Genomic DNA, 24659 nt, shown 5'->3' with positions numbered 1-24659 from the left:
CCGCCGCGCCACTAGCATGCGATTCGACGTTAAAAGGACGTGTCTCGCTAATGCTAGGTCACAGAAGCTCGAACGAAGATTCTATTGCTCGTAAGAACTTTGTGGGCTAATCGTAATCGTCGCGCAAAATTGATCGTTTGCTTTTTTTATGTCTCTGATAATCAGGTGTTTATTTCGTACAAACAATAGGATGAATTTTATATTTGAATATACAGAGACTCGAATTTTTTATATTCGATAACCGATACGCAACAGGATAACGCATAGGCCGCCTAATAACTAAGCGTCGCGCAGCGCTGGAAAATCGGAGAATCGCACAGGTATCGGCAGAAATCTTAAACCGGTACGCGCGGAACCGGTAACGTGATCACGGAGCGCGCAGGTGTTGGCTAAGCGTGTAAACACGCCACGTTCGTAGACCGCAAGAAAATTTTAAAGGTCGCGCGCGACGCGACTACGCCTTCAACTCGAGAGTTCTTCTTCTTCTTCTCCTTCTCTTGCTTCTTCCTCAGTGCCGTATGCCATCCGTCTTTCGTTGTTGGCCGTCGCGTCGTGGCGTAGCCACCAGGCCTCCTCGAGGATCATAACTAACCAACCTGCCGGTACACGAAGTCGTTGTTTATGAAACTCGGCTGCGTTACAACGTCGCATCTCAGTGGTCGGTATTCCGCGACAATCCACGGCGGAAGCCTTCTGAATATTTATTACGTGGTCTCGCTCGAACGTGAAATAGGACGATATCGGTTCATCAAAGCCCGCCTCGGGAACGATCGGTGAACGTAGCTCTTCGGAGCTGCATTATTACCGATTCACCGGTTCGCCGAAATTACGAAGGGATGCTGGCTGCGCAGTATCTTCTGCATCACCGAAATGCGATCGACATTGTTGCGCAAGTGATGAACGACGTAAGTGTAAAGAGCGTTGATAACGTTAAAAACCGAATTCGCACGAGATTAGCAATTGTCCTCGTATTTACGAACAGAGAGAATCGATGAACTTTTCCTCGTTGCAAGTATGCAGAGACCCTATCAGCGGTTATTTTCAACGATAAGTTAAGATAAACGACAATTAAATTACCTTGCGTTTAGCGTCGTGACCAGGACCGTGATTATTGGGATTTGCGCGACGTCTGTTAAAACCGGTTAGCACGCAAAAGGGGAAACATCGAGTGCAGTTTGACGTATGGAAAATCGCGGCGAGCATCGCAGACGCCTTCTTGATCGTGTGCGTTGTCGAAAACAATTAAATTCCTCTTTTTTGTTTAAGCGTCCTACCGGTCATTTTAAAAGCTGCTGCATTCCAACGAGTATGCTCAAATTTATACAGGCGTAGCCGGCTCCGACTCACTTTCGTGATAATCCTTCAACGTGCTTAAAACGTAGTTTACGGCCGCCCCACCTCGCCGCGGCGCTCATTAAATCACGATGCAATTACATTCTTCGCCGTACATTATTGTGCTTCGTGATTCCCCAGTGTTGGCGCATTAAACGGAACGCGTGTTTAAAGGCGAATGAAACTGCATACGTCGGTGTGCTTAATTATACACGGAGACATCAGGGAACGACCCATGGATTCCGATGATTCCGGTATCTGGTTTCGCATACCGTCTGACGCGCTAACCATTTTTTAAAGGCGTGGCCGGACATATCATCCTCTTGCATACGATCGAAAATCAATAACCGACGCTCGGCTGCTGATTTCCCCTTGCAATTATAGCAGCGTCGATGGAGTGAAACAACGAAAAGGAAAAAAAGTCGTGAATCTTACGTAAGAGGTGGGAGCGTGTACGCTGAGGACGCGGACGCAGCGTACGCGTTATGCAAATGCACGTCGTTAGAAGCGCGCGAACAATGCCACAATTGACTGTTGTAATAAGCTCGTTTAGCGTATCTGTGGATCGGTATCGTGACGTGGGTTCGCTAGCGTGTGTCCACCTCTAATTCCCCGATGGTCGGTTGCTCGTTTACGCAGTCGTTTCGCGCGTCAAGCGAAATGTGTTCGCTCATGATCTCGTGGAAACGCTAATCCGTCTTTAATTCCTTTATAATTGTAGATACGGTGCCGGTCGTACGTACTATCAGAAATCTTAAGGGGAAGTGGGTCTGATCGCGTAAAACTTTATTTTGTATTTCTTCTCCCCCTTTTTTCTTTTTTCTTTTTTTTTACGATAAATAACGATTTATAAATTCGTGACGTTTAGATTGGATTAAAGGTTCTGTGAATATTTTGATTTACGATTGGCTCGTTAAGTATTGCGAGTTGCAAGACCTGGACACTTTAAAGACTTCATTTTTTGAAGCATTTTTTTCCTCCTTTTTATTAAACTTCTGCTGATTTCCTAACATCTATTTACACACTATCGTCTTTCTGTATGTTACGTCTACCTATCTTCAAACGCTTTACCCACATCTGAAATTTTCACTTTCCAATCGTGTTCTCGTCATATTTAGAAACCCTCGCGTCGTTCGCTTACATAATTAGTCCGATGGCGATTAAGAGGATTACGCGCATAGCACGAGGAAATTTGCATACATGTAATCTTTGCCTGTTTTTTACGGGTACGTAGTACCGATGGTACTTGGCGTTTTAAGTAAGTGAGCAGAGACTTGTGGGAATGCGACTGATGAGGTGATTACAGGCTAATTCGCGCTAGACATCGCGAATTTTCTTCGCGTATCATTGTGCAACGGTCATAAAATTATAAGGAATGAAATTATAAGTATTCCCGTTTGCTTTCAGCCAGTCGTAAAATAACATCGTTTCTGTACTGTTACTACGCCCATACCCTTGAGTCTTCTTTCGCAATTAATGCATCCTGGCAATTTCCACAGGTCTTGGAGTTCCTTGGAAAATCTCGCTCGTTTCGATTCGTCATGCATCGGTAACAGTAATTAAAACGTTTTATTATCGAACGTTAGGGACGTTGTAAAACCTGAAAACTGACCTTTCGTTTTGTTACATTTGGTAAAACAGCTTTACTTTTAAGAGGTTTAACGACCGTTTAATGATTTTTATCGTTAATTGCGGTTTTCAACTCTTTTACGAGGCCTGTGTAAAACTGTTCTTTCCTGCCACTTTTATCCGTTCGTTCGTTAGTTACGCATATTTATTTCCATCATTATTACGGCCTCTTTCACGGCTACAGGTGTCTGATTTGGAATGTTAAATACTTGATAAAACGGCCGCTATTTCTCAATGTTCTAAATTAAAGTAGAAATCAGAATCGAAAGTGAATTTCCTCGCAGATACCTACTTACGGTTCGATAATCGACGCTTTGATAATCGATAAAAGAAAATTTGATTTGTCGTCGATTTTGCAAATCGAAGTTCAGAGTGGAATTAAAACACGCGACGATTACGAAGCCGACGTTACTCGCATAGAATTGCGAGTTAGGTACGTCGAAAGGATGAAAACGATGGAAGGATCTGTTTGAGATCGGGCGTCATCAGTGGTTACAAATGATCGCTGCCAACGTGCTTCATCTTCTGTCGTCAAACGATCACGATTCTCCGTTTCGTGTTTCGCGCAAGGAACGCGACTCAGACCGGTCGTTGGCTCTTTTTTTACGCGTAATTTTCAACCTATCCACTTGAAGCGGAGTTAGTGCTATTAGGGTAGACAAGTTACTCGAGAAATGGCTCTTTCGGTGCTCGCCGAACGGCATTCTGATTCTGATAAACGTTCCACTCTGGTATCCAGCACGTTCGAACGAGTAATTAAATTGATTGACCGTTCGCTGCTGTTCACTCCGACTTGGGAATCGTCGTGCGTCCAGTTAGAAGTCCGATCGAGGCTGCCAGCGAGTACAAAAGGGCCGATGGGCTTAATGTCGCCATTACCGATGCTGATGAGTCCCCTTCGTTACGAACCAACCCGTAAATCTCAAGCAAATGTTCCTCTCTCAGCCCTTTCCACGGCTTTTTGCGTTTCTTTCTAGCCGTCCTTTCCCCCTTTTGTCCAGTTCGGCGAGCGGAGCTAGTTCACAATAGACAGTACAGTCTTATTGTTCGATCTTGAAGAGGATCGTAAAATTGCTGACAGACTAGACAGTATTGGCTGGCAAGTTGGCGGCGGTATTAGTCGCGAAGCAAGAGAACTACCATTAGGGGGTAGATAACTTAAATTATTAACCGATTGCGAATCGTTTTTCAGTCAAAGTATCTTTGCAGCGAGGCGAATGTGGTTTAATTGGTTTTAGTCTTTGAGATTGTAAATACGATAACGTAGAACATAATACGGCTGTGTAGAATGACGGTAGTCGCGTAGATTAATGGATTATTAAGTTCGTTGCTTGAATACCAGACGGAGAATCTGTAACGATTAGTGGATATCACCTGTCTTGATCAGACTTGGAAATAAATAAGAGTCGCGCCGCTATTACATGCTTATGTACTTTATTAAAGTATAATCGAGTTGAGTGGCAGCTACTGGGGGCACTTGCCGGTAGCCAGGTGTTGTTCCAGGTAAAGCGTTACTCGCTAGGGTTCATGGAAGGATCGGTTGCTTCCGGTATTTTTCTCGAGAACTAATTGATATGAATATCACGGTGTTCCGCTACCAAGTAGTATCCGGCACCTACAATAAATATCAATAAACAATGGCATAAAGGGGAAAGACACTAAAACCAGAACAACAAAAAAAAAAAAAATTAAAAAATTACATCTAAATTACACCTTAACGTGAAATACATACTCTTAGCAAAAGGGAACGATCGAAGTCGAGGCGCAAGACAGCAATTTTCCTGCGCTCTTTTGCGGAGAATAACCGAAGTGAAAAATGATCGTTATACACTGTAACGACCAGTGTAAAGCAATTAAGTAACTATTGCATGATAACGGGGCTGGTCGAAGAAAAGAAATCGTCGTCGACTTTAAAACAGTTATTCGTCGAGTCGTTTATCTGAACAGCGAATCTGGTGTATCTTATCGATCCAGATCGAGGGATCTTAATCGGGTAGCCCTTTGTACGGACGTAGTATCATCGTTATTACACGAATTTCGTTCGGATGATTTTTATAATTTTCAGATGGACCAGGGTCGGACTAAGGTCGGTAATTGTTCAACAAGGACTGTTGATCGGGCTAATTAGATTCGCGATAATCGCCGGTACGGCGTTACGAAAAATTGAATGTATCCAATGATTACGAGGGGCCGACCCGCCACTTTGGGGCAATAAACGACATGGATTCGTGACTTGGGGATGCCCGTTTACGATCGTGAATTCGGCATTAAAGGCAATAACGCCCACGCTCTCATATCCGCCTCGGCCTCGCGGTGCGGGTATAAAGATTGCGCCTTAAAAGCCACCAGACGTATCTTTATCCGCGGTATTGTTCAAAAAGAGAAATTACGCGCGTGTGTGCTTCTGCGAAAAGTGATCCACCGTTCATCCTTTAAATTTCCCTGCCCCTGATTTTACACGTCAGCATTCCAAAAGAAAAAAAAGAAAAAAGAAATTACGCGCAAGAATGTCTCGACCGAGTTTTGAACAATTAACTCGAAAGCATGTAGTATATATAGTATTCCGAAAGTATACAGTATATTCCGCGAGCGTTCCTTCAAAGTGTTTTTATACGAGGTCGCGTGAAATAGTCGATACGCGCAAAAGGCAAGATAAGAGAAAGGATGGGGGTTGACCTACGACCCTTTAACGAGATGCGATCTCATGGTTCGTTAGGGGTTCCCTAGAGAATAGAAGAAAAATCAGGATTCGTTACGTGTCGACGAGACGGGAGAAAACACGCCGATACAGGAAATTATGCAGGGTTTTTGATTTTTTATTTTCTATCGGTATGGTAAGTTGGTTTTTGTTGGCGGTAATTGAATCTTTTTGGAACAAATTGCACGATGGAAATATAATAAATCGTAAGTAAGAAATACCTCGTAGGAAATATCTTGTGAAAGTCGGTTGAAAGTTAGCGGTGAAAATATTTGTTGCTTTGGCAGTTGCGAAAGAATTATGTAGACGATCGTATGTCACGCGTTATGGCGTTATACGTCGTCAGATTATTGCATTACGGCGATACGTTTGAACTTTAAATTAGTTGACCTCTTCGAAAGAAAAGTCTGGATATTAAAAATCGCTGATCGTAACGATATCGCGCGAACAAGCAATACACGTGTATTCGAGAGATTCAAGGGACAAAAACCATAATCGTGCATCGACTGTCGCGAATGCTACTCGCTTACGCGGACCAGCTCGTGATATACACGTATGTATTTATCCAGTGGAGGAATCGAATGCTATCGGTCGGTCGAAGCGGTTAAGGCCAAGGTAATTGCATTGTACGCGGTTGTTCTTTCAAACGCCAATCACCGGCGACAAAACGTTTGTCGCGGCGAGGCGAATCGCATTTGCGGCTGGACGGCGCCGCTCTTAAAGCCGTTCCGCGGTTCTCCATCTCGCCTGCGTCTCTCCTTCTGCTCCTCTGGCATTCGTCTCTTCTACGAACGTGTACGATCCTTCGACAGTTGCGAAACGGTCTCGCGACGTCACCGGCTTTACATTCGAAATCGTGCGTTCTGTTCGCGAGAAACGTTCCAGCGATCTCACCGAATGTAAATTTCGCTGCAGAATTTCCGAGCGTTCGCACCGAGTGTGTAGGAACTCTGATCGGCGAACAGAGTGAAAAAATGAACGATTTACGCGTCAATAAACTATCGCGCAGTTTCATTTGCGCGCGTCGTAATCGTTCGTAAAAACAGTTACGCTTCCGGTCGGTGATTTTATGTTTTGTCCGGGCAACGCTGAGAAAATTTCTCGTCAAGAGTAGAGCGTAGTTGGCGCTCGTCTCTTGGGTCTTTCTCTACGAGATCTTTCTCTCGCTACCGAAAGAAGAAAAGAGAGGGAGACGACGACGAGCGGAATCAGGTACAGAGTCGTGTGCTCCATGCTTGTTGCTTGGCTGCGTTTCAGTCGTTCTGAAAGGGGAGGAGAGGCGGTATGACAATCACGTAAATGCTCGGATACGGACGTTGACTGGTCCCGCGCGTAGATCAGAAGGCAGCGGCCGCGTTTGTGCCTGCTGAACCGATCCGCATAAACGAATAATCCGTTAAGTCTTCTTAAACATCCAGCCTTCGTCATGAATCGGTGATTCAATTAGGAGGCCGCAGCGATAATACCGCGATATTAGTGGGCAGTTTTCTGCGTGGATTAACTCGCCTTTTATATCGAAGCGGACAGCAACCGGGCCGCGAGCTTAAAGGAGGATAACTTGTTTCCATAAAACGAAGCAGGATACCGGTGTCCCTGTTTCCACGTTGAACGCTCGTAAAGCATTCGGAAATAACCGTGCGCTACGGCCATAATTTCTTCTCTGTTTCAAACAATATTCCTGATACTTTAAATTCGATATATGTATACGCAATGAAAACGATACATACGACGGTTGGAAGTATTAGACGAAACTGCTTGTACGACGAGGCACGGTCATACGATATTAGGAAGAATATAATTTGAGAAGAAAGTGACAGAATTTGTCGATCGACTTGGCAATTCTAAGGATATTTGTTCACTTTGTTTTTCTTGCCTATCCACCTAACCAACGTGTTTTCTTCGGTACTCGTCCTATGCACGAGCTTCGACAGGCTCTGCGCCGTCGCGATCGATACCGGTTGAGAATGCGAGCGACCGCATCGTCGATGGGGGCATATATGTACCTGTAAGAAGCTGGCGTAGGCGGTTGGTAAGCCGCATTGACGTTACTTAACCACTTAGGTTACTTACGGCCGGTGCTGTTATTGTCGAACGTGCTAATAGATCGGCGGCTTCCATTTCTTCGGTAATAATAAATTATCAAGCCTAGCGGCCGCGTGTCGTAATGCGAGTAGGCTCGTGCCAATGCCTCGAGTTTGACTGGAAGGGTGAACCACCCGAGCGTGTGACAACTCGATCGATGTTTGATCGATTGTACCGTGTACGAGTGGAATAAAGATATTACCACGATAGTAACATTATTTTTTACTGCATAAGTGAAATAGAATATTGTAATTGCTCCGAGCTAAACAAGCTGAAAAAGAGTCCAAGTTGTTCTTATTCTTACGTAACGAAATTAGAAATTAGACTATAGATGTTTTCATAGCGACGTATTCGATACTTTTATGCAGTACTATCACGAGTAAAATAAGAAAGTTTGCAGTCTCAGTATCAAGTTTAGGTAACGTGGAATCAGAAAATCCTATGCTTGTATTCGTTCGACAAACGAACCAGGAGAATAAGGAAACGTACGAGATTCGGTATAAATCAAAGCTTATATGAAGCCATTAAACCGTTTTCATTGCGGTCGGTAGAACGTTGTAATATTCTTAATAAATGGTGCACACGAGAGGAAGCGAGACATCGCGAAGAACTCACGTTGGTTTTATGGCTGGCTCTCTTACTGGATTGGTAATTTCATCGATCGAAAGCCATCCCCTACGAAAAAGGAACGTTCGAGAGACGATCTCGTCCTTTCACTATCCACGCTGTTTGGCCTGTGCGAAATAAATAATTGACTTTTTTTTTTCACCGGCCTGGCCGATGGAACAGAAGCGTCACGAGCAAGGCGAATAGTTGTAACAGCGTCGGGTTTGACTTCCTCCTTTCGACTCGCGGGAGAAAGTCATTGTTGTTCGCGGTTTCAATGAAGTTTAAGTAACCGACCTCGACTCACAGATATATCATTGTACCTTTGTGGCGCCAAGACATTGTTACACCAACGCGCGCCGCGGTGGGTGTGCATTGTTTTATAGGAACCCGTGGCACGAACGCGAAAAGTTCCGCCCTGCTGGTAAAACTCGCCAACACCTTTTTGTCCTACTCTGTAATTACAATGTAGAGGAAAAAGAGAGAGAGAGAGAAGAAACGTAAAAAGAGCAAAAGCAGAAAAAGGCGGAGAAAAACTCACGCGATGAACTCGTAAAATTCGAGCCGCCAACCGGTTAAGGAAACTTTTCGTCGGCCTGTCCGCGATGTTAATAGCCGATATTAGTAATAAATTACGAAAAGTACATTGTAATTATACGCGAGACCCGCTAAATATTCGAAATGATTCACGATCCCACGGTACGGCGCCAGCGATCTTTATGTACGATCGTCGCGATCGTATCGTTGCTTTTAATTTTTTCCGAACGAAAGTTAAGACGTCGTTAAGACGAATCATAACGAGCCTCAAACTTTGGTAGTCCACTTTCGTAGTCGTGTAGAAGGACAGGTTTGTTGGACGGTTCGCGATATTTAAACGACGAAGAAGTCTGCGATACGTCAAAACGTAAGTACATAATCTGGTAAATGAGATCGCATCGGTCGTGTGTCCGGAGGTCGTAACGAGGAAAGTATTTTTCGTTGCGTGGCTGCGGCGATGGACCACGCCAAAATGATATCGTCCGTCTGGTCGATTCAATTATTACCATTGTAATTATTTTCGTTCTCGCATCGTGCAACACCTGCGATCGTAAAGCGATCTTATTTGCGATTAATAAATTTTCACTGATCGCCTTCGTTCCGTTCCATTTAGGGATAATGTCGATACTTGGGCAAGAAAATGTTGGTACTTTGTAAGCGATTAATTCTGGACTTGTTCGAACAGTTCATGAACGTTTATGCTCTTTGTACACGTGTACGTGCCATTTACAAACAGATTTTTGGACATATTTTAGGTAATCTTCGTCACGGGTGGTCCACGATAATACGTGGTTATACTACTGAAACAAGTTGCACCGTACACAATTTCGTCATTCCACTAAGGAAAAGTTCTTAAATAATTAACTTCGTTGAATATCGAACGCGGTGATTTATGTAACCGAAAATTAAGAAGATTTGATCGAAGCGTATAAACGATTAACTGTTTCTTAGATTCAAAATGTATCTGGATAGGTTTCGCGATTAAATTTCCAATCAAGAATGTTTCACCTGGAAAATAAGAAATACTATTTTTTTCCTTAGTCCACCAGAGATTAATGGGTTTTTGTAGACGAAGCAAACGATGTCTGACTCCGATCCAGGATGAGCAATCTCAGGGAGACGGTGTCGATGGATCGAGTTACGAACCGCTCGCATTTAACACGAACCCGATCGTGATTTTAACTTTTATTTCGAGCACGTTCCGCTGGTGTAATCCAAGGAAACTCGTGCAGCTTAATACACGTACGAACACGTACACACCGAGTCTGACAACACGTGCCGTGTTCTACTTGCATGATCCGGCGCGATCGCTCTTGCTCGGGCGAGATCTGCATTTAATCGGTGTTCGCTTTTACGATGTATCTTCTTTAATCGTTGCACTGTCTGTAAAAAGACGAAGATGAGGAACGATTGAAAAATTACATCTTTCGAGAAAACAAGCGATCTCTATAGAGATATCAAAGACACGTTGTAATAATTCTCTCCTGATAGTCACGAATTTAATCAGCGGTATCAGAGAGAGAGAGAGAGAGACAGAGAGATAGAGAGAGAGATTTTTTAATTTGTCGGTTGCTTCATTTACGAATATGCGGTGCTAATCAGCCGTCAAAACGGAGGTAATAACTGGAGCGGCAAAGAGAGCAGGCAATTATTATTAATTACAGCGTGTAGCCAGGGGGAAGATTGACAGCTTCCATATTTAAACTGAAATCCCCTCGTTATGTAATCGCGCGAGGCGGCTAGCTTCCATTACACATATATATATACCTACGTACAATATGTTGCCGCGCTGACAACACGTGCCACACTTCTGCCGCATGATTTGCGTTACGTGCAGGCGCAAAGATTTGCCGAGTATTATACGTAGGAGAGGCTCGCTCGACCTGCCGGCTTCGTGGTTGCTCTCCCTCGCTTTCGTGCCTGCAAATAGGAGCCTGGCTGAAACTTTCACTCAGGGGCCGTGGCGGAAAAAATCTTTCCACCGTTCTACTGGGAAAACGAAAACCCGCAAAAATCGTATTCTAGCAACTGTTGTTCATCGTAGTATACCTTTAGAAGGGTGAAAAAGCACGAGTGTAAAGCAAAACGAAAGTGCGATTAGGTTTGTGAGAAAATGAACGTGCTCGCAAATGTAAAACACATTGGTACATGCACTCGTGAAATCGTGAAAATCTGTTTTGAAAAAAGTAGATTCGTATCTCCGAGTCCCTCGAGTCTGTACATTTTTCTACTGTATAGTCTTTGGTACGTTGACGCGTTAAACAGCGTGCCGACCGATCAGCTGCTTTTTTCCTCAAATTAATTATCTTTTTCTTCTTCACGGCTGGCGAACTTCGCATTTCGAAATTTGTAATTAAGTCACCCTGGCACGCGCCTGTTCCTTGCTCGAGCGTCGCTAATTACCCGTTCGTCCTCTTCCATGGTACTCGTGTTCGAGACGAGCGTAAAGCGAACGAGCGTGGATGTACGCAACCGCGCTCAGATGCTTCATAGATAATTGGCGGGGCCCTGGTTCCCGTATGCAAATCCTCTCGAAACTGAATCCTTATTCTCCTTACCGATAAAAATGTAATTTCTCACACCTTATTCGAGGTATTCGATCGTATCTTTTCTTTAAACGCAGACACTGTCAGCCTTGGCGAACTTAAAATATTTTCCACCACACACGACGCGTGTCATCCTTCGCACGAAAATACATAAACGCGTCGCCCGCGAAGTAATTAAAGTTTCGCAACATACGTAAAGTTAAATTTATTAACAGCGATTAAATTTATTACGAAAACTTTGCCCATCCACATCGAGTGATTCTCGTGAAACAATTTTCACCGAGGACGTTTAACGTTGGTGCACGGTGGTCGATTATGGATAGCGGTGAAAAATTCAAGTGCCGCGATGCCTAACGGATGTAGTTACACCGGGACAGGCCGAGTTATTTTAACGAATGTAATTATCCGGGCGAGTCGTCCGATTATAAGCGTACGAAACGATCGGGCGCATCCACACGGTTGGGGGGCAGTTCTGGCCATTTCTTAGCGACCATCGCGCAGCGTGATCGTATCGCGGTCCTACTATTAGTACGATGATATATGTCATCATTATATCCTCCTTATTGCGTTAACCGCATCCTGTGATTTACGTCCCAAGGACCTGCTTCACTTCCGTTCTTTTTCTTTCGTTTTACGACCCGTCCCGTTTCGCCAATGACTCAACGTTTGATACAACGTGCCGATGCACTGCCACAATGTTTATGGCTTTCCCTTCGCGCATGCCGTTCGTCTTTTTTCCTTTTGATACCGTGTGATTTATTATCTTGTCCACGTGGGCGGAGTAAGCGAAAGGGGAAAAAGTCACCGTGCTCTTCCTTTCGAACAACGTACCAAATGTAACGCGGAGTGTCTCGCGACGTGACCGAGAAAAGCGACAGTCTTGCAGGACGGAAGGTCTGATCCGATGGAACTCTAAGCCGGTGTAACATTTGGAACGATCCTGCACCTTCTAGGAACAAGAATTGCACATTTTGCAATTATTTTCTCTGTGTTTAAAATAATAGCAGATTGTCTTCTCTGTGAATAACAAACAGAAAGTCTGAAGAAACGCTTCCTATGCGAAAGATTTGTTAAACCGAAGAATAGTAGGTTAAGAAAGGATTCACAGAATCGTCAGAGTTCTGTCGGACAGTCACGGAAGACGTCGCAACCTCTGAATATTCGTGCGGGACATCGTACCGGTCGACTGTTATGGAAGATGCGGCGAGCCTCATGCGAATCACATCGTGTACGCGGATAGCGGTAGTGCTCGGCCAGTAAACATCGAGAATATTGGTATAATATGTAGATCTAAGCATGTACGTGGGTTGTCGGTAATGCCCCCGTAAATCAAGTCCTCCATTGTTTTCCTTCATTGAATGACCCGAGCGTTGCCGCACGGTAGTCTCGCGCATTCCATATTTCTGTTCGGGATATTACCGGTATTCCGGTATAAATCTTCGCGTTTCGTGCATCATCGACTTTCGTATCGATAGTCTCCAGTCGATCCGAATCGATCGCGTTTCAACGTAGCCGGCTAACAGGTGCAGAATTCCATGGACGAAACGTTTAACTCAATCACGCAGTCTGCTCTCTTTACGTTCTACCTTTTCTTCTTGCAGTTGAACGGCATTGATGGCTGATCATTAGTCAGTGTTTACGGTTTCAGACAGATTCGTAGTAGTCAATGCCAATAACGTTTGGAGTTCCTAGAGAAGTTGCGTATTCCAGCCAAGTATGGAGCTATTAAGCGCTGTGGGAGAGCTATTCAATTCATTGTGCACTTTGTCTGCGCTACTATTAGCAATGAGATCGAGTACACGTAACAAATACGATATCGAGTTCGTCAACGGCTTTGTTCTTTCCTCTGAACGTTCGAAAACCGGTCGAGATTTACGACAAGGTATCAGGGATAAGTTACACCGGAGATCAACCTAAATTTCACGAAGGATATATTCTTGCATCGTGATCAGGATAACGAAACACGTACCTACAGCGGTCTACCGGTCCAAAAACGTTGGAGATCTTCGATGTTGTTCCTTGAAAGAACGAGACGCGAAGATTGGGGGCGAAATCGGATTAACGGGGATCGGCCGGTGAAGCGGGTGTCCATGGCGCGATGTGAGCGCGTAATCAGCACGGTTCGACGATTAATGTTATAAATATTCCGCTAATGCCCGTCCGTTAGGTAAGCGTTTCACCTCCTTATTGCTAACAGCTGCATATGGAGAGCGGCCGTTTGCACGGCGTATTCGTCGATGATTTCATACATTATTTCAAAGCCGCCCCACCTGGCCTTCCCACTACAGGGGAGGAGACGACGGAGACGGAACGCCGTATCTGGCGTCTCACCGCAAATCACTTTCATAGTCTCGTTTTTATGACCGAAAGTTGTAATTTATGGTCCACACGGTCGATCGGTGCGGGGTTTGCCACGCGAGAAAACGGATTACGCAGATCGACTTTTACCAGGAGCCACCGGCGGAGCTTTCAAAAGCTCTCTCCCGATTGCCATTAGCGCGAGCTAAAGACGTGTGGCGTGGGAAAGTAGAGGAAGGCCGGAGCAGAGTCAGTGTGCGTACACGCCTCCGTGTTGCGCTGTGTGCCGATCGGCCAGCGTTTATGCTTGCATTCATAAAGGTAGATCGCCCGTGTCTGGTCTGATAATTAAGAGGCAGCTCGTCTACGCGAATCAGCTCGTTCTTCTCCGGCTCGTTAATTACGAATTTTCCTTTTCGAGGGCTGTTTTTTACCAGAGGTCGTCTCATTTACGTTTAATCGCGCCCTCTCGCGCTAGCTCGTGATTTCATCGCAACTTCGTAGCTCGCACGACTTTGTTACTCTCTCGTTGCGAAATCGTCGACGCTGACCGCGATGCTCGCGTTGGCTATTGCCTTCGACGAGAAGAAAAATCGTGACGTCTTACTGAATATGGTGGTCGAAGGAGGATTTCGAGGAATCGGCATGGAGTATCGACACGCGTGATTCCTTCGACGTTCTTCCAGATCATAACAACGCAATCGTCGTGAGTTCGCGTCAGGTGAAATTGTTTTATGGATTCGCCGGTGGCTGGATAGGTTTTTTTCTTTTCGAGCCGCGCTGACATAATCGATGCGTCTGGACGGAGAACACACCTATGTCTGGATCGTTACTGCCGCGTCCGAAGGAGCCGATTCAATTTCAGCGGTAATCTCACTGCATTACGGAAAATAGGAGAAATCTAGCGAAAGTAAACGTAACATCGTCGACCTGTTGCAACTGCTGCGTAATAATGCAATATGTAATAATAATAAGAGGATAATAACGCATCTAGCTGTCAGAATACAGTCGAATATAATGAATCCAAGTAATGTACGTATTTTTACCGCGTTAGATACAACCGTCGAGTGGATTGCCTTTCCATCGACCAGAAATGTTCGTAGACACCTGAGCATGTAGATAACGTCTACTATTAATTGGGTGACAACGTGCATTCGTTACGTAAAGAAAGCCGAATCTGCTTTATCTAATTTTGTAGAAGGCTTACGTAATAACGCAACGGTATTTTATAATTCTTTCTACTGCGATAAGTGAGGTGTGCAATGTTTGCCCGTTCGAGAGGATAACACTCGATTCTGCTTTTAAACGACTTTATTAGTCTAGTTATCCAAGGCGGATACACGTTCATCGACGTTCTACGAGCTTTTAGATTTCGCTTACGTAAGATTTCTAGAGTTCTGCTTGTCGTTAATGTGAAAGAAGCGCTTAGTTGCAACTTCTTAATCGAGAAATCGATAAGTGGAGAAACTAGTATGTACGGTTTAGAAAATTCAAATGACGAGAAGCGTCGATTAACGTTGCGTTATAAATAAGTGTGAAATATCTCTGTCGTAAAGGCCACAGTCTATATAATACACGAAACAGAATCTTCCTATACGTTTCCTATAATATGAAAAATTCGAAAGGTAGCTGCGTCAGGTATCTCTGGTATTTCTTCGTTCGGCATTTGTTCGCATCGCTATCCGAGTCTCGCGCGCAAGCGATTTACGTTGTCACCGTGGCGAGATGCGATCTTAATTATTCGAGCGAACCGACGAGACTGCCACCGTTCCACGGCGATCCTTTCTTTCGTTTCGTTCCAAATGACCGGTGTAATTGGCCCATTAGAGCGTCCCTGCTGTTTCCTGGCCGAGCGTACGAGCTTAATCGCGTCGCAGAATGCAATTCTGCGAGGCGTTCGCATCGATTCGCGCCGGCGCCGCCGGAAAATTGCGCCCGGCATGGCACCGCGTTTACCCGTCTTTTCCTCGCGTTGCGTCGCGCAGCTGCATCCATTCGAGAGAGTGACCGCACGAAGCAACCCGTACGTTCTTCAACGACAACGATGTACTCTCCGCAGAGTAGGAAAAAGCTGTGGCATACGTCGTGTCGTAAAACGAAACGGAATACACATTGCAGTTTTTATGCCTATCGGCAGTCGTACGATGAAACTGGGAAATTTACGTATGAATAAACGCGATGGAATATCGATCTGTCTAACGGACATTCTCTTATTGCTATTCGCCACGTATGAAGCACGGTGTTTTAATGGAAAACCGCAACAACCTTCAATTACGTTTAAATCATCCGAATTTTATACGTAGTCGTAGGATCGATAAAAGGTACAAGATTTGCGTTCTTCGAATATTTTACACGTACAATCACACCGCGTGCAATGCGTCGACTGATACGGAGATATGTACTTCTATCAGTATTTACAGAATTTGTAGATTACTGGAGCAAAAATGTTGGTTTTTCGCGTAGAATACGATGAAATCGCAAGTTCTCCGCTCCTCTTTGTTCCATTGTTCTCTATCTAATTTTCTGCGAAGAGCAATTTGGTTTCCAAGGGGCCCATTACGATTGCTATAATAGCGCTCATCAAGTCTGACCGCCTATCACCTTTACCTTCGTCTTGTCTAATTACAGGTCACGTTTATTGTTTCAGGATGAGAGCGAGCTCTCGAGCAAGCGGTGGGCCAGTGCGCCCCGCCGCCCGGACAGCCCCTGCGTCCTGGGGGCACCAACGTCTAGGGAGGTATGTTAGCTTTTCTTACGTTTTACGCGTTCTTCCTTCTTTTCCTTGTACAATAGTCGCGTGCAAACAAACCGGAGACTTTGTTCCGGCTTTAAGTAACGATAACATCTACAGATTGAATATATTACGAAGATATTCATCCACTCTGTATTATTTTGCGGTGTAGAAGGTTGGTAAATCTGTAGGGTTCGCGTATGCGAATATCAACGTTACGCAAGCGGGTTGTCTATACACGTAGTATCTAATGGTAGATTCGTATCAATCTGAATAACTTAACCGGAATAGTTTGACGAGTTCGGGTTGTACATTTGAAGTCCGACTTAACAAGTTGAAGTTGCAATTTGCAAATTACATATCACGCTTGACGACAGTAAATAAGACGGTCTTTATTTTATTTTATTTTATTTGTATCTTATTTTACGTCGATAATACCGCTCGCTTTAATCCCGCGTAAAATTAATTGAATTTAAAGCAAGTGGAAACTAAACGACTTATTTCATTTTTAACGAGACTGCTTTACTAAGAACACAATGTTTCTTCGCCGATTTTCTCGCGCGCGATAAGAACCCGGGAGCGTTTTAGAATTTTCTCAACCTGTACATACCTGTATCAAATCTGATACGTAAACTCATCGCGCTAATTACGGCCGTGTCTTCGGGTATCGCGAAATAATTCGTATTCTCTCTCACGAGAATCCGCAACCTTCCGCGTGGCATTACGGCAAGTTCAAGAAGCCACGTCGTACTTCAACCTTCCCACGAACGTGTCCGATCAATTTTTCCAGTTAGGCGTACGATCGTAGTCTGTTCGCGAGCGATCTCCATTTGTTTACGCGGCGAGGTAGCGATCACGATCAGAGATCGGTATCGAACCGCGGGAAGCGCGTGTCGATTGGCCGCGAATGGAAACCCGCTCGATTCCGTGCGGTACGTGATGGCACCCAAATCGCGATGCCGGCCTCGTGCGTCGAGAAGCCAGATCACCGTATACTTTTATATATATGTATATATGGGCTACTAATAGGGTCCGTCGGGGTTGTTAGCAAGAACCGCGGTATGTCAGCACGTCACTCGCGGAAGGACGATTAGCGGCGAGATCGCGAAGCGAGGTGTCGATTTAGGAACGTGATCGTACAAGGACTTGGAGCGCGCCAATGAACCTCGCTACCAGACGCCTTGACACTTTCTTGCGGTGATTTCATTCGTAGCTTAACTTTTTTTCGTTTTATCACGTTCCGTACGGGTGAACGGTGATTTACGATAATCGTGGCAGTTGGAATTTGCGCGAGACGAATGTATAATTAAAGACCAAAGTTTCTAAAATTCGGTATCAGCGGTTAAACGTTCACCGTCACGGTGGTTATCTATGATAGGCGCGCGTGTTCTCGAAAATTCTGTTGGCTACCAGCGTTTCTCAATTTCTTTAAAACGAATGTCATCGACCAAAACACTTTAGGTAATCAGATTCTATCATAAAATAGAAAGCGCACCATGGTGCCCCGTTACAGAGATTCTACTACTAGTATCTATCTCGTTCTTTGAAAATTCTACGAGAGGTCAACTGGCTGGCGGCGGATAGCGTAGTATTAACCATAACTTCCTCGGGCAAGTACTGGGGTAAAATTTAACGAGTCCTCGAATCAAAGTGAATTATTCCGCTGATCTAACGCGTCGTTATGCGTCGGAAAATCGCCGCGGAGGTTAGATTACCAGGCACAAAAGGAAACATAGCACAAAGAGCGCATTATATCTAGCTGTAGGAGAGAATATTCATAGTCGGTTGCGACGGAGACGCAACGCGGATGATGGCCTTACGACTTATTCGTAGGACTTATTTGCGAGTACGTGGCGCCACCCACAGGGTCGGGCTCTATGATGGGTGTGACTCCGTGTTGGTATTCGCGATGCATATTACTACGTGGCGCGGTAACGCAGAGAATACGAGAACCGCCTCTCGCAAAAGGTAGTCTTTCTCCGGAGGCTACACGTCCGTCTAACCGGTGGCTCGTAAATGCACACGCGGTCGTGATTAGACTCGGAGACAATGGCCCGTAGCACGCGTCGTCGCCGCGTATCGCAAGCGTATTGTACGTTTTTTAAACGCGTCCGCTCGATGCCATTTATTTGCATACCGGTATAGTTGGGCCTGCCTAACAGAGAGTCGAGAGAGAAGCTCTCGCGTAACAGTAATCGTTTGAAATGGCCTGTCGCGTACCATCTGCCGCGACACACAACGTTTCTACTCGTCCTCGTCGTTGTGCTCGTATCTGAGGTCCGTGAATGCCTCGCGTTAAATCGTTGTTGCCTGAGAAATCGCGATTTGATGGTGAATGCCTGGCTGTCGTCAAGGTAGCCGTAAAACTGTAGCTTCTTGCGAAAAGCAGCATCCAGGCCAGTCGTGCCTGGAATATGATCGCGACACCTGCGAAATGGCTATGTGATGGAACATTTTGATGCTGCTCGAGTATTTAACGTTTCCTAAGTTTCATTATTTATACATATATATACATGTATGGACTAGCTAGAAAATAAATAATTATAGACGCGTATGCGTTTATGTGCAACGACACAGAAAACGTAATATGGAAAAAGTAAGCACGACGATCGTTCTATTACGATTCTCGTAGTAAACAGGGGGCCACGTTGATCGTGAATCGAGAGGTAATTGCGATTTTAAATCTTCCAGCTCTCTTCTCTCCGGCAAATGTAAACGTTTGCCTGGTGATCGATTAATCACCTGACGATTTGCTGCTCATTAAGAATTTTTTCGTTGAATTATTTGCCATCCAGTGTCCACGTGTACATAAGGTCAATCGGCGGCGTGCTGGTATATTTACGTTGTTGGAAGCGCTGTTGCATCGGGTACAGTTCAATTCCGTTACGTGAACGTAGCCATGGTCTTCCCACGCCAATTAAACATGACTCATTAACGGGCAGAAGCCGGTAGCCGGGATCGATGCCTGGCCGAAGCCGGGCAACCCTTCTATAACTCTGTGCGGCACAGGCAATCGGAACTAATCTCGACCTATCCTCTCTTCTCTGCCGGCTGTTCGCGATGCGATATTACCGCTGGTACCGGTAAACTGCATGCATCGTGCATGCACCGGCCACGACGTGCGCCACGCCGCGGCGCAATATTTCTCTCATCGGTTCACCCGGTACACGCGTAATTGTGTGTAAAGAGTTCGCGGCCCACCAGAGATACATCGTCTCCTCGCCCTTCTGCCCTATCTTCGTTTTGACGTTTACGTTTTAATCCCTTTCCACTTGCACCGGCTCGGTAATTAAACGCGGCTCTCGAGATTTCAATCGCCGCAACGAGTTTCCCCCGTCGAATTTCTCGTCGACGATTGCAATTTATTAATAAATCCTTCTCCTTTTCCGCGAAACGTTTTAATCGTGAAAACTCGTACGTCGAGTACATGCGCGCAGGAGGTCAACGATCCGAGCTGGCATAAAAGCGTTAGATTTTTGCGCAAAAGCCGGCAGATTCGTCGATAGCGCAGTCACCTTTGCGCTTTAAGGAATTTCTGTCAACTGCAAGAAAATAACGGGACGTAAACTAGTAACAATACCTGTCCCCCCTTGCGGCCACCACGGCGTGCACGTATTATGCGAGCATTAACTGTTCGACGATGCGGCGGCAGCGTGGTCTTCTGCCGAAGTCTACGAGAACATCGCTGTCGAACGGGCCAGCGTTGCCACGGGGAACAGAGAGACGATGGAACGATAGAAAGAAAGAGACGAAGGGGACGAGGGGGTGAATTATTGCTCGAAGATTTCGCGATCGCTTCCGATAGTCGTGGATTCCATCGTGGCTATCGTGGCTGGTCGGTTGCCTCGTCGCCTGCCTTTGGTAGCCGTGGAATCTTTCGTCGTTTGATTGCTTGTCGGATTTTCCTGGCCGATGCCAAGAGGACGATAGGGATAGGCTCGTTAGAGATACGTTGATGCTCGAATATATTGCAGGATTCGAGTGATTTAACGGCTACACCGGTTGGATAAACCGACACGTTTCGTCGTGGAAGACATTCCTCCCTTCTACATGGGATGTCGTATCAGATAGCGTGGGATTTTGGTAGACAGCCACCTGCTGGGTGTCGCGTTGGATGCTAATTAAAGGAAATTTTGCGAATACAAAAATTTATTAAGAAATGATTAATTCGTTGACTCCAGAAACAATAGCTCGCATGGAATTGTTTCTCGTTAATGGTAGAACACGAGTGCGACGACCTTTCGTGCCGATGGAAATAGTTTACAATATTTTAACTTGAATTTCAACTGAATTGAATTTCGCAGGTATATTCGATGCAGGAGCAAACGTGATTTCGTACACGCAATTTGGACGCGTTCTCGATGATTCGACGAGTCGAACGGATCACGCAATCACGACAATAACGATGCAGCTGAATCTCGAATTCAGCAGAAATGTGAAAACTGGGACAGGTGGAAAAGTAGGATCGACGAAGGAGTCATCCTTCGTTCTTGCGCGTCGAACGGAATTTATGACACTCGAACGGTTCCACGATCGCACGGGGTATGATTTCACGTGGCTGGAAATCACCAGTCAGCACCTACATCTTTCTGATTTCTAATTTCGATTTCCCATCGGATCTGGGTAAATAGGCAAATAGCCGCCCACGCGATACCCATGGATGTACACGTCGATTCCGTGTTTCGTCGTTCTTCGTCCGCTCTTATCAAATCTATCGTAAAATTTGTACTCGATCGTCGAGAAAACCGATAATCATATTCACCTATGGCTCGTAAACAATCCGCGTACATAGAAAAATCAGGCAATAAACCTCACTCTTCGTATCCCTTTCCATTTGTGATGTTCGATAGTCGTCGTCCTCTATCCATAAATTACATCGCGTCATTACGTATACCGATGAACAGACCGGATTTTCCCGTAACGTATCGATTTTCCACTGTCCATAAAAGCTATCTAAAGGAGCCCGCACACAATCAAGAAGCATTGCTGACAGAAAGATCGACCGTGTGGCGGCAACTAGTAGCTGCCGGTATCGATCGAGCTGTATCTCGGATCCAGGACGAACGTCGGTCGATCGTTTGGAACGTGGGCTGGGCTGGGCTACCTTCGTGAAGTGGACACTCCCGGATCTTTGAGTTCTCTCCGAAGAAGGTGTCGTCACCGGTCGCTCCTCCGTCCGCGTGCTCTTCTCCGAATTACGTAACCTCCAGCGTACGTACGTGCACGAGTTGGCTGTATATAAGCGCGATTGACGCAGGCTTTAGGGAAGGGAAGGGAACGGGGACGCGACGAGGCTGAAAGAGGGGAAACGCGCGTACACGCTTCGCACGGGCGCGCGCGTTCGTGCTGTTACGTACCGCACCTTCGTCACGAAGAACGAATAAACGAACGTACGGACGGACGTATGGCGCATCGTTGCGTTCTAAATCGACGGACGTCGGTGCATTACGTCGGCGCAAGCCGTGCATCTGCCGACCATTCAGGCCTTTGTCTCCCGCTAACGTGGGCGTTGTGGAATATCTATTGTCGGTCCCGTCTCTATGTGGTTGCGCTCGCGAGCGAGCTAAGCGACCGCGGCGCGCCGCTTCGAAAGCGTTTGCATGATGCTCACGATGCATCATCCCGCTGGAAGATCCAGCGAACACGCCGGTCGCGATAACGGGAAGGGTAATATGTTCGACGGACGTGTGAAACGTGGAACGTCCTGTAAACTCCCATTTGAAATTCTAATTGGGCAGGCTTCTAATCTGCGCGGATCGCTTCGCTTTGTTCCACGCTTTCGTAATATTTCGGTGGTTCTTGCGCTTTGTGGTAGAAAACCAGTCGAGATATCGTAGGCAGATATTGTCGTTGGAAATCGAGAACCAGATAAGAATTTTAGATTGATATCTACAACGCCGCGGTCCTTTAACTCTTTAAACTGTGAACACGGTTATTACGATGCTGTCTCAAGCTTCGTTGTTTTATTTTTGCGTTTCGAGATGGCGATCTATAAAGATCTAATTTAAAAAAAAAAAATACATGCACGTAATATTCAAGGATTCAATTTCTAGTTCTATCTCGAATAGCTTCAAAACGCGCGAAGGACAACGGAAATGGGATTCGTCGGTAAAATCGGGACGACGATCTTGATCTGCTCGAAAGCGACACGTTACCGAGCGTGGACTGCGCGGCTCGCACAAAACGGCCAACATTTTGGAATCCCACGGCGTAGTCGTTGGCAAAGCACGGATCGCTTTTAGAGGCCTACCCAGTCCACGTTTTCGCCAATGGCATTTTAATCGAGCGTCGGACAGCTGGAGATCCCGGGTCTTCCTCCGACCCCTCGTCCGTGTCGCCACCCTGCCAGAACCAACGCATTCTTCTTCATCGTTTCGCGTGACTCGTGGCTGCGAGTTTTACGTCTACGAATTTACATGTCGACCAGCCTGCCGCAACGAGCATCGCACGAGGTGTGGCCACACCGACACACTCTCTCCAACTCGCGCGCGTGTACGCACGATCAGCATGTCCGGTTTGAAAATACATGCGTAGTCATTTTTTTCGAATATTAAAAGAGTTGTTTTACTTTAGAAGAAGAAATACGGCGTTGAGTTTTATTTACGAGACGTTTGGCGATAAAGATTTAAATTAAACTTCGATCCGAAATCGAGGTCTTTTAGCGGGAGCAGATGCTTTTTTATTACAGTGATTTTATTATTAAATTTAGATGGGCTCGAACGATGAAATAATTATTCCAACTAATCGTACGGACGACGATTAAACGAATCAAATTCTGTTTTATCGTTACAACTAGATATGGTACCTGACGAACTGTACACGTCTTATACGCGGTTAAATTTCGCACGTGTAAGACTCGTTTGCTTGTTAAATCGTCGCATATATTTTCAAACGTTAACGCGGCTATCTCAGCTCCCTCCGTTTCTTTCTCACGGACGTGTACGCGCTCGAGCAAGCGCGAGACGAACGCGCGTTGCCCGCTTTACAAGAAGAGCCAGGAGGAGGGTTCTGGCGCAAAACACGTCCGAACGAGGCGCGTCTCGTTCGATTGTGCCTCCACAGACGGAATTGCTTTGTCGAGGCACTCCGGTGGCTTTTGTCGAAGGCATAACTCCGACGATTCACACGCGGCCCACGGATTCTCGATCGATGATGATCTTTCCTGTTCGGCCGCTCGCTCGCGCGCATACCTGCACGTGGATATTTGCAAGACTGTGTGTTTGCACGATCGCGTTTACTTTCCTCGTCGATCATAGTCCATTCGATGGGCCAACAGGTGGGCCTTGTTCGATCCTTTTTCTTGTTCCTCTTTTCTACATTTTCGCGTTCCCAGGCTTTCCTCGTTGCTTTGTACGTTTTACGTGGATGTAAAAGTTTTCCGTTTGACAAACACGTTTGTGAAACAACTTATCACTGGTAATAACAACCAGATTCGGAATTAGTTTGACAAATTTTTGTCGCGACCGCTGCGTACGAAACTCTTTCTCTCGATCCTCCTTCTCCTGCTCCGTGCTTCGTTTAATTCCGAAGAGACAGTCCTAGGAAACTCATGGTCACGTCCACTCGAAATCTTGCGCAGTCACACTCTCCATTCACACGATGATCTCAAGAACTCTTCAGTCACACCCAACTTTCTATCAGCGTATTTCGTTATCAAGCATTTTTCACCGTTCGAGAATTATTTGACAAATCCTAACGACTCGAAAGACACTGCATCCTGATTTTCTTCCGTGTTTCACGTTCCTTCGATATCTATCGCGTTTTACTAAAATTTCCTTGATCCGAGTAATCTTCCACTCAAGCCGGAGACACCCACGACCACTTTCTATTCTATTCAGACTCTAATCTCGCATCTTTTGTCGCTAAATCCCCAACCGTGACAAACCTCGCGTTATTTCTTCGATCGGAGTCAACGAAGCCTCGTCGGTCCTTTCTAGCAAACAAGTACCTCGTTCCACTGCGAGGAGGATCGACAATCATCCCTTACGGTGCTGCACGGTAAATCACAGCTCGGCTGCGAAACATCGCGAAGATGTATGACGCGAGATTGTAGATGTGTTTCCATTGTACGGTCCCCCGAGATACGCGAGATGCGCGCGGTGTGTTCTGAAATCGTTGACGCGCTTCGCCGCATCCTTCATCCGTGTTTTTCTCGGGCGGCCACCACCGGTAAATTCGATTGGCGAACCGGAGGCGAGCC

The 24659-nt window shown here is 45.7% G+C and overlaps 1 protein-coding gene across 3 annotated transcripts in view; it reads left to right on the top strand.

The window, feature by feature from the left end:
* LOC100745798 (Krueppel-like factor 6) overlaps positions 1–24659 on the top strand; it is a 293282-nt gene that overhangs the window by 72711 nt on the left and 195912 nt on the right. For 2 of the 3 annotated variants that reach the window (XM_012392637.3, XM_024371646.2), the window contains one exon: positions 16376–16465. In XM_012392637.3, coding sequence (XP_012248060.1) covers positions 16376–16465 — 90 coding nt within the window. Of the gene's footprint in view, positions 1–556; positions 906–16375; positions 16466–24659 lie in introns of those variants that run through there. The other variant, XM_012392636.3, reaches the window with a different exon arrangement.

The sequence above is a fragment of the Bombus impatiens genome, unplaced genomic scaffold (genome assembly GCF_000188095.3).
Source record: "Bombus impatiens unplaced genomic scaffold, BIMP_2.2 scf_1461, whole genome shotgun sequence".
NCBI classification, from domain to species: domain Eukaryota; kingdom Metazoa; phylum Arthropoda; class Insecta; order Hymenoptera; family Apidae; genus Bombus; species Bombus impatiens.
Note: the sequence above shows the minus strand (reverse complement) of the source record. Positions and strands in the feature narration are given on the sequence as shown.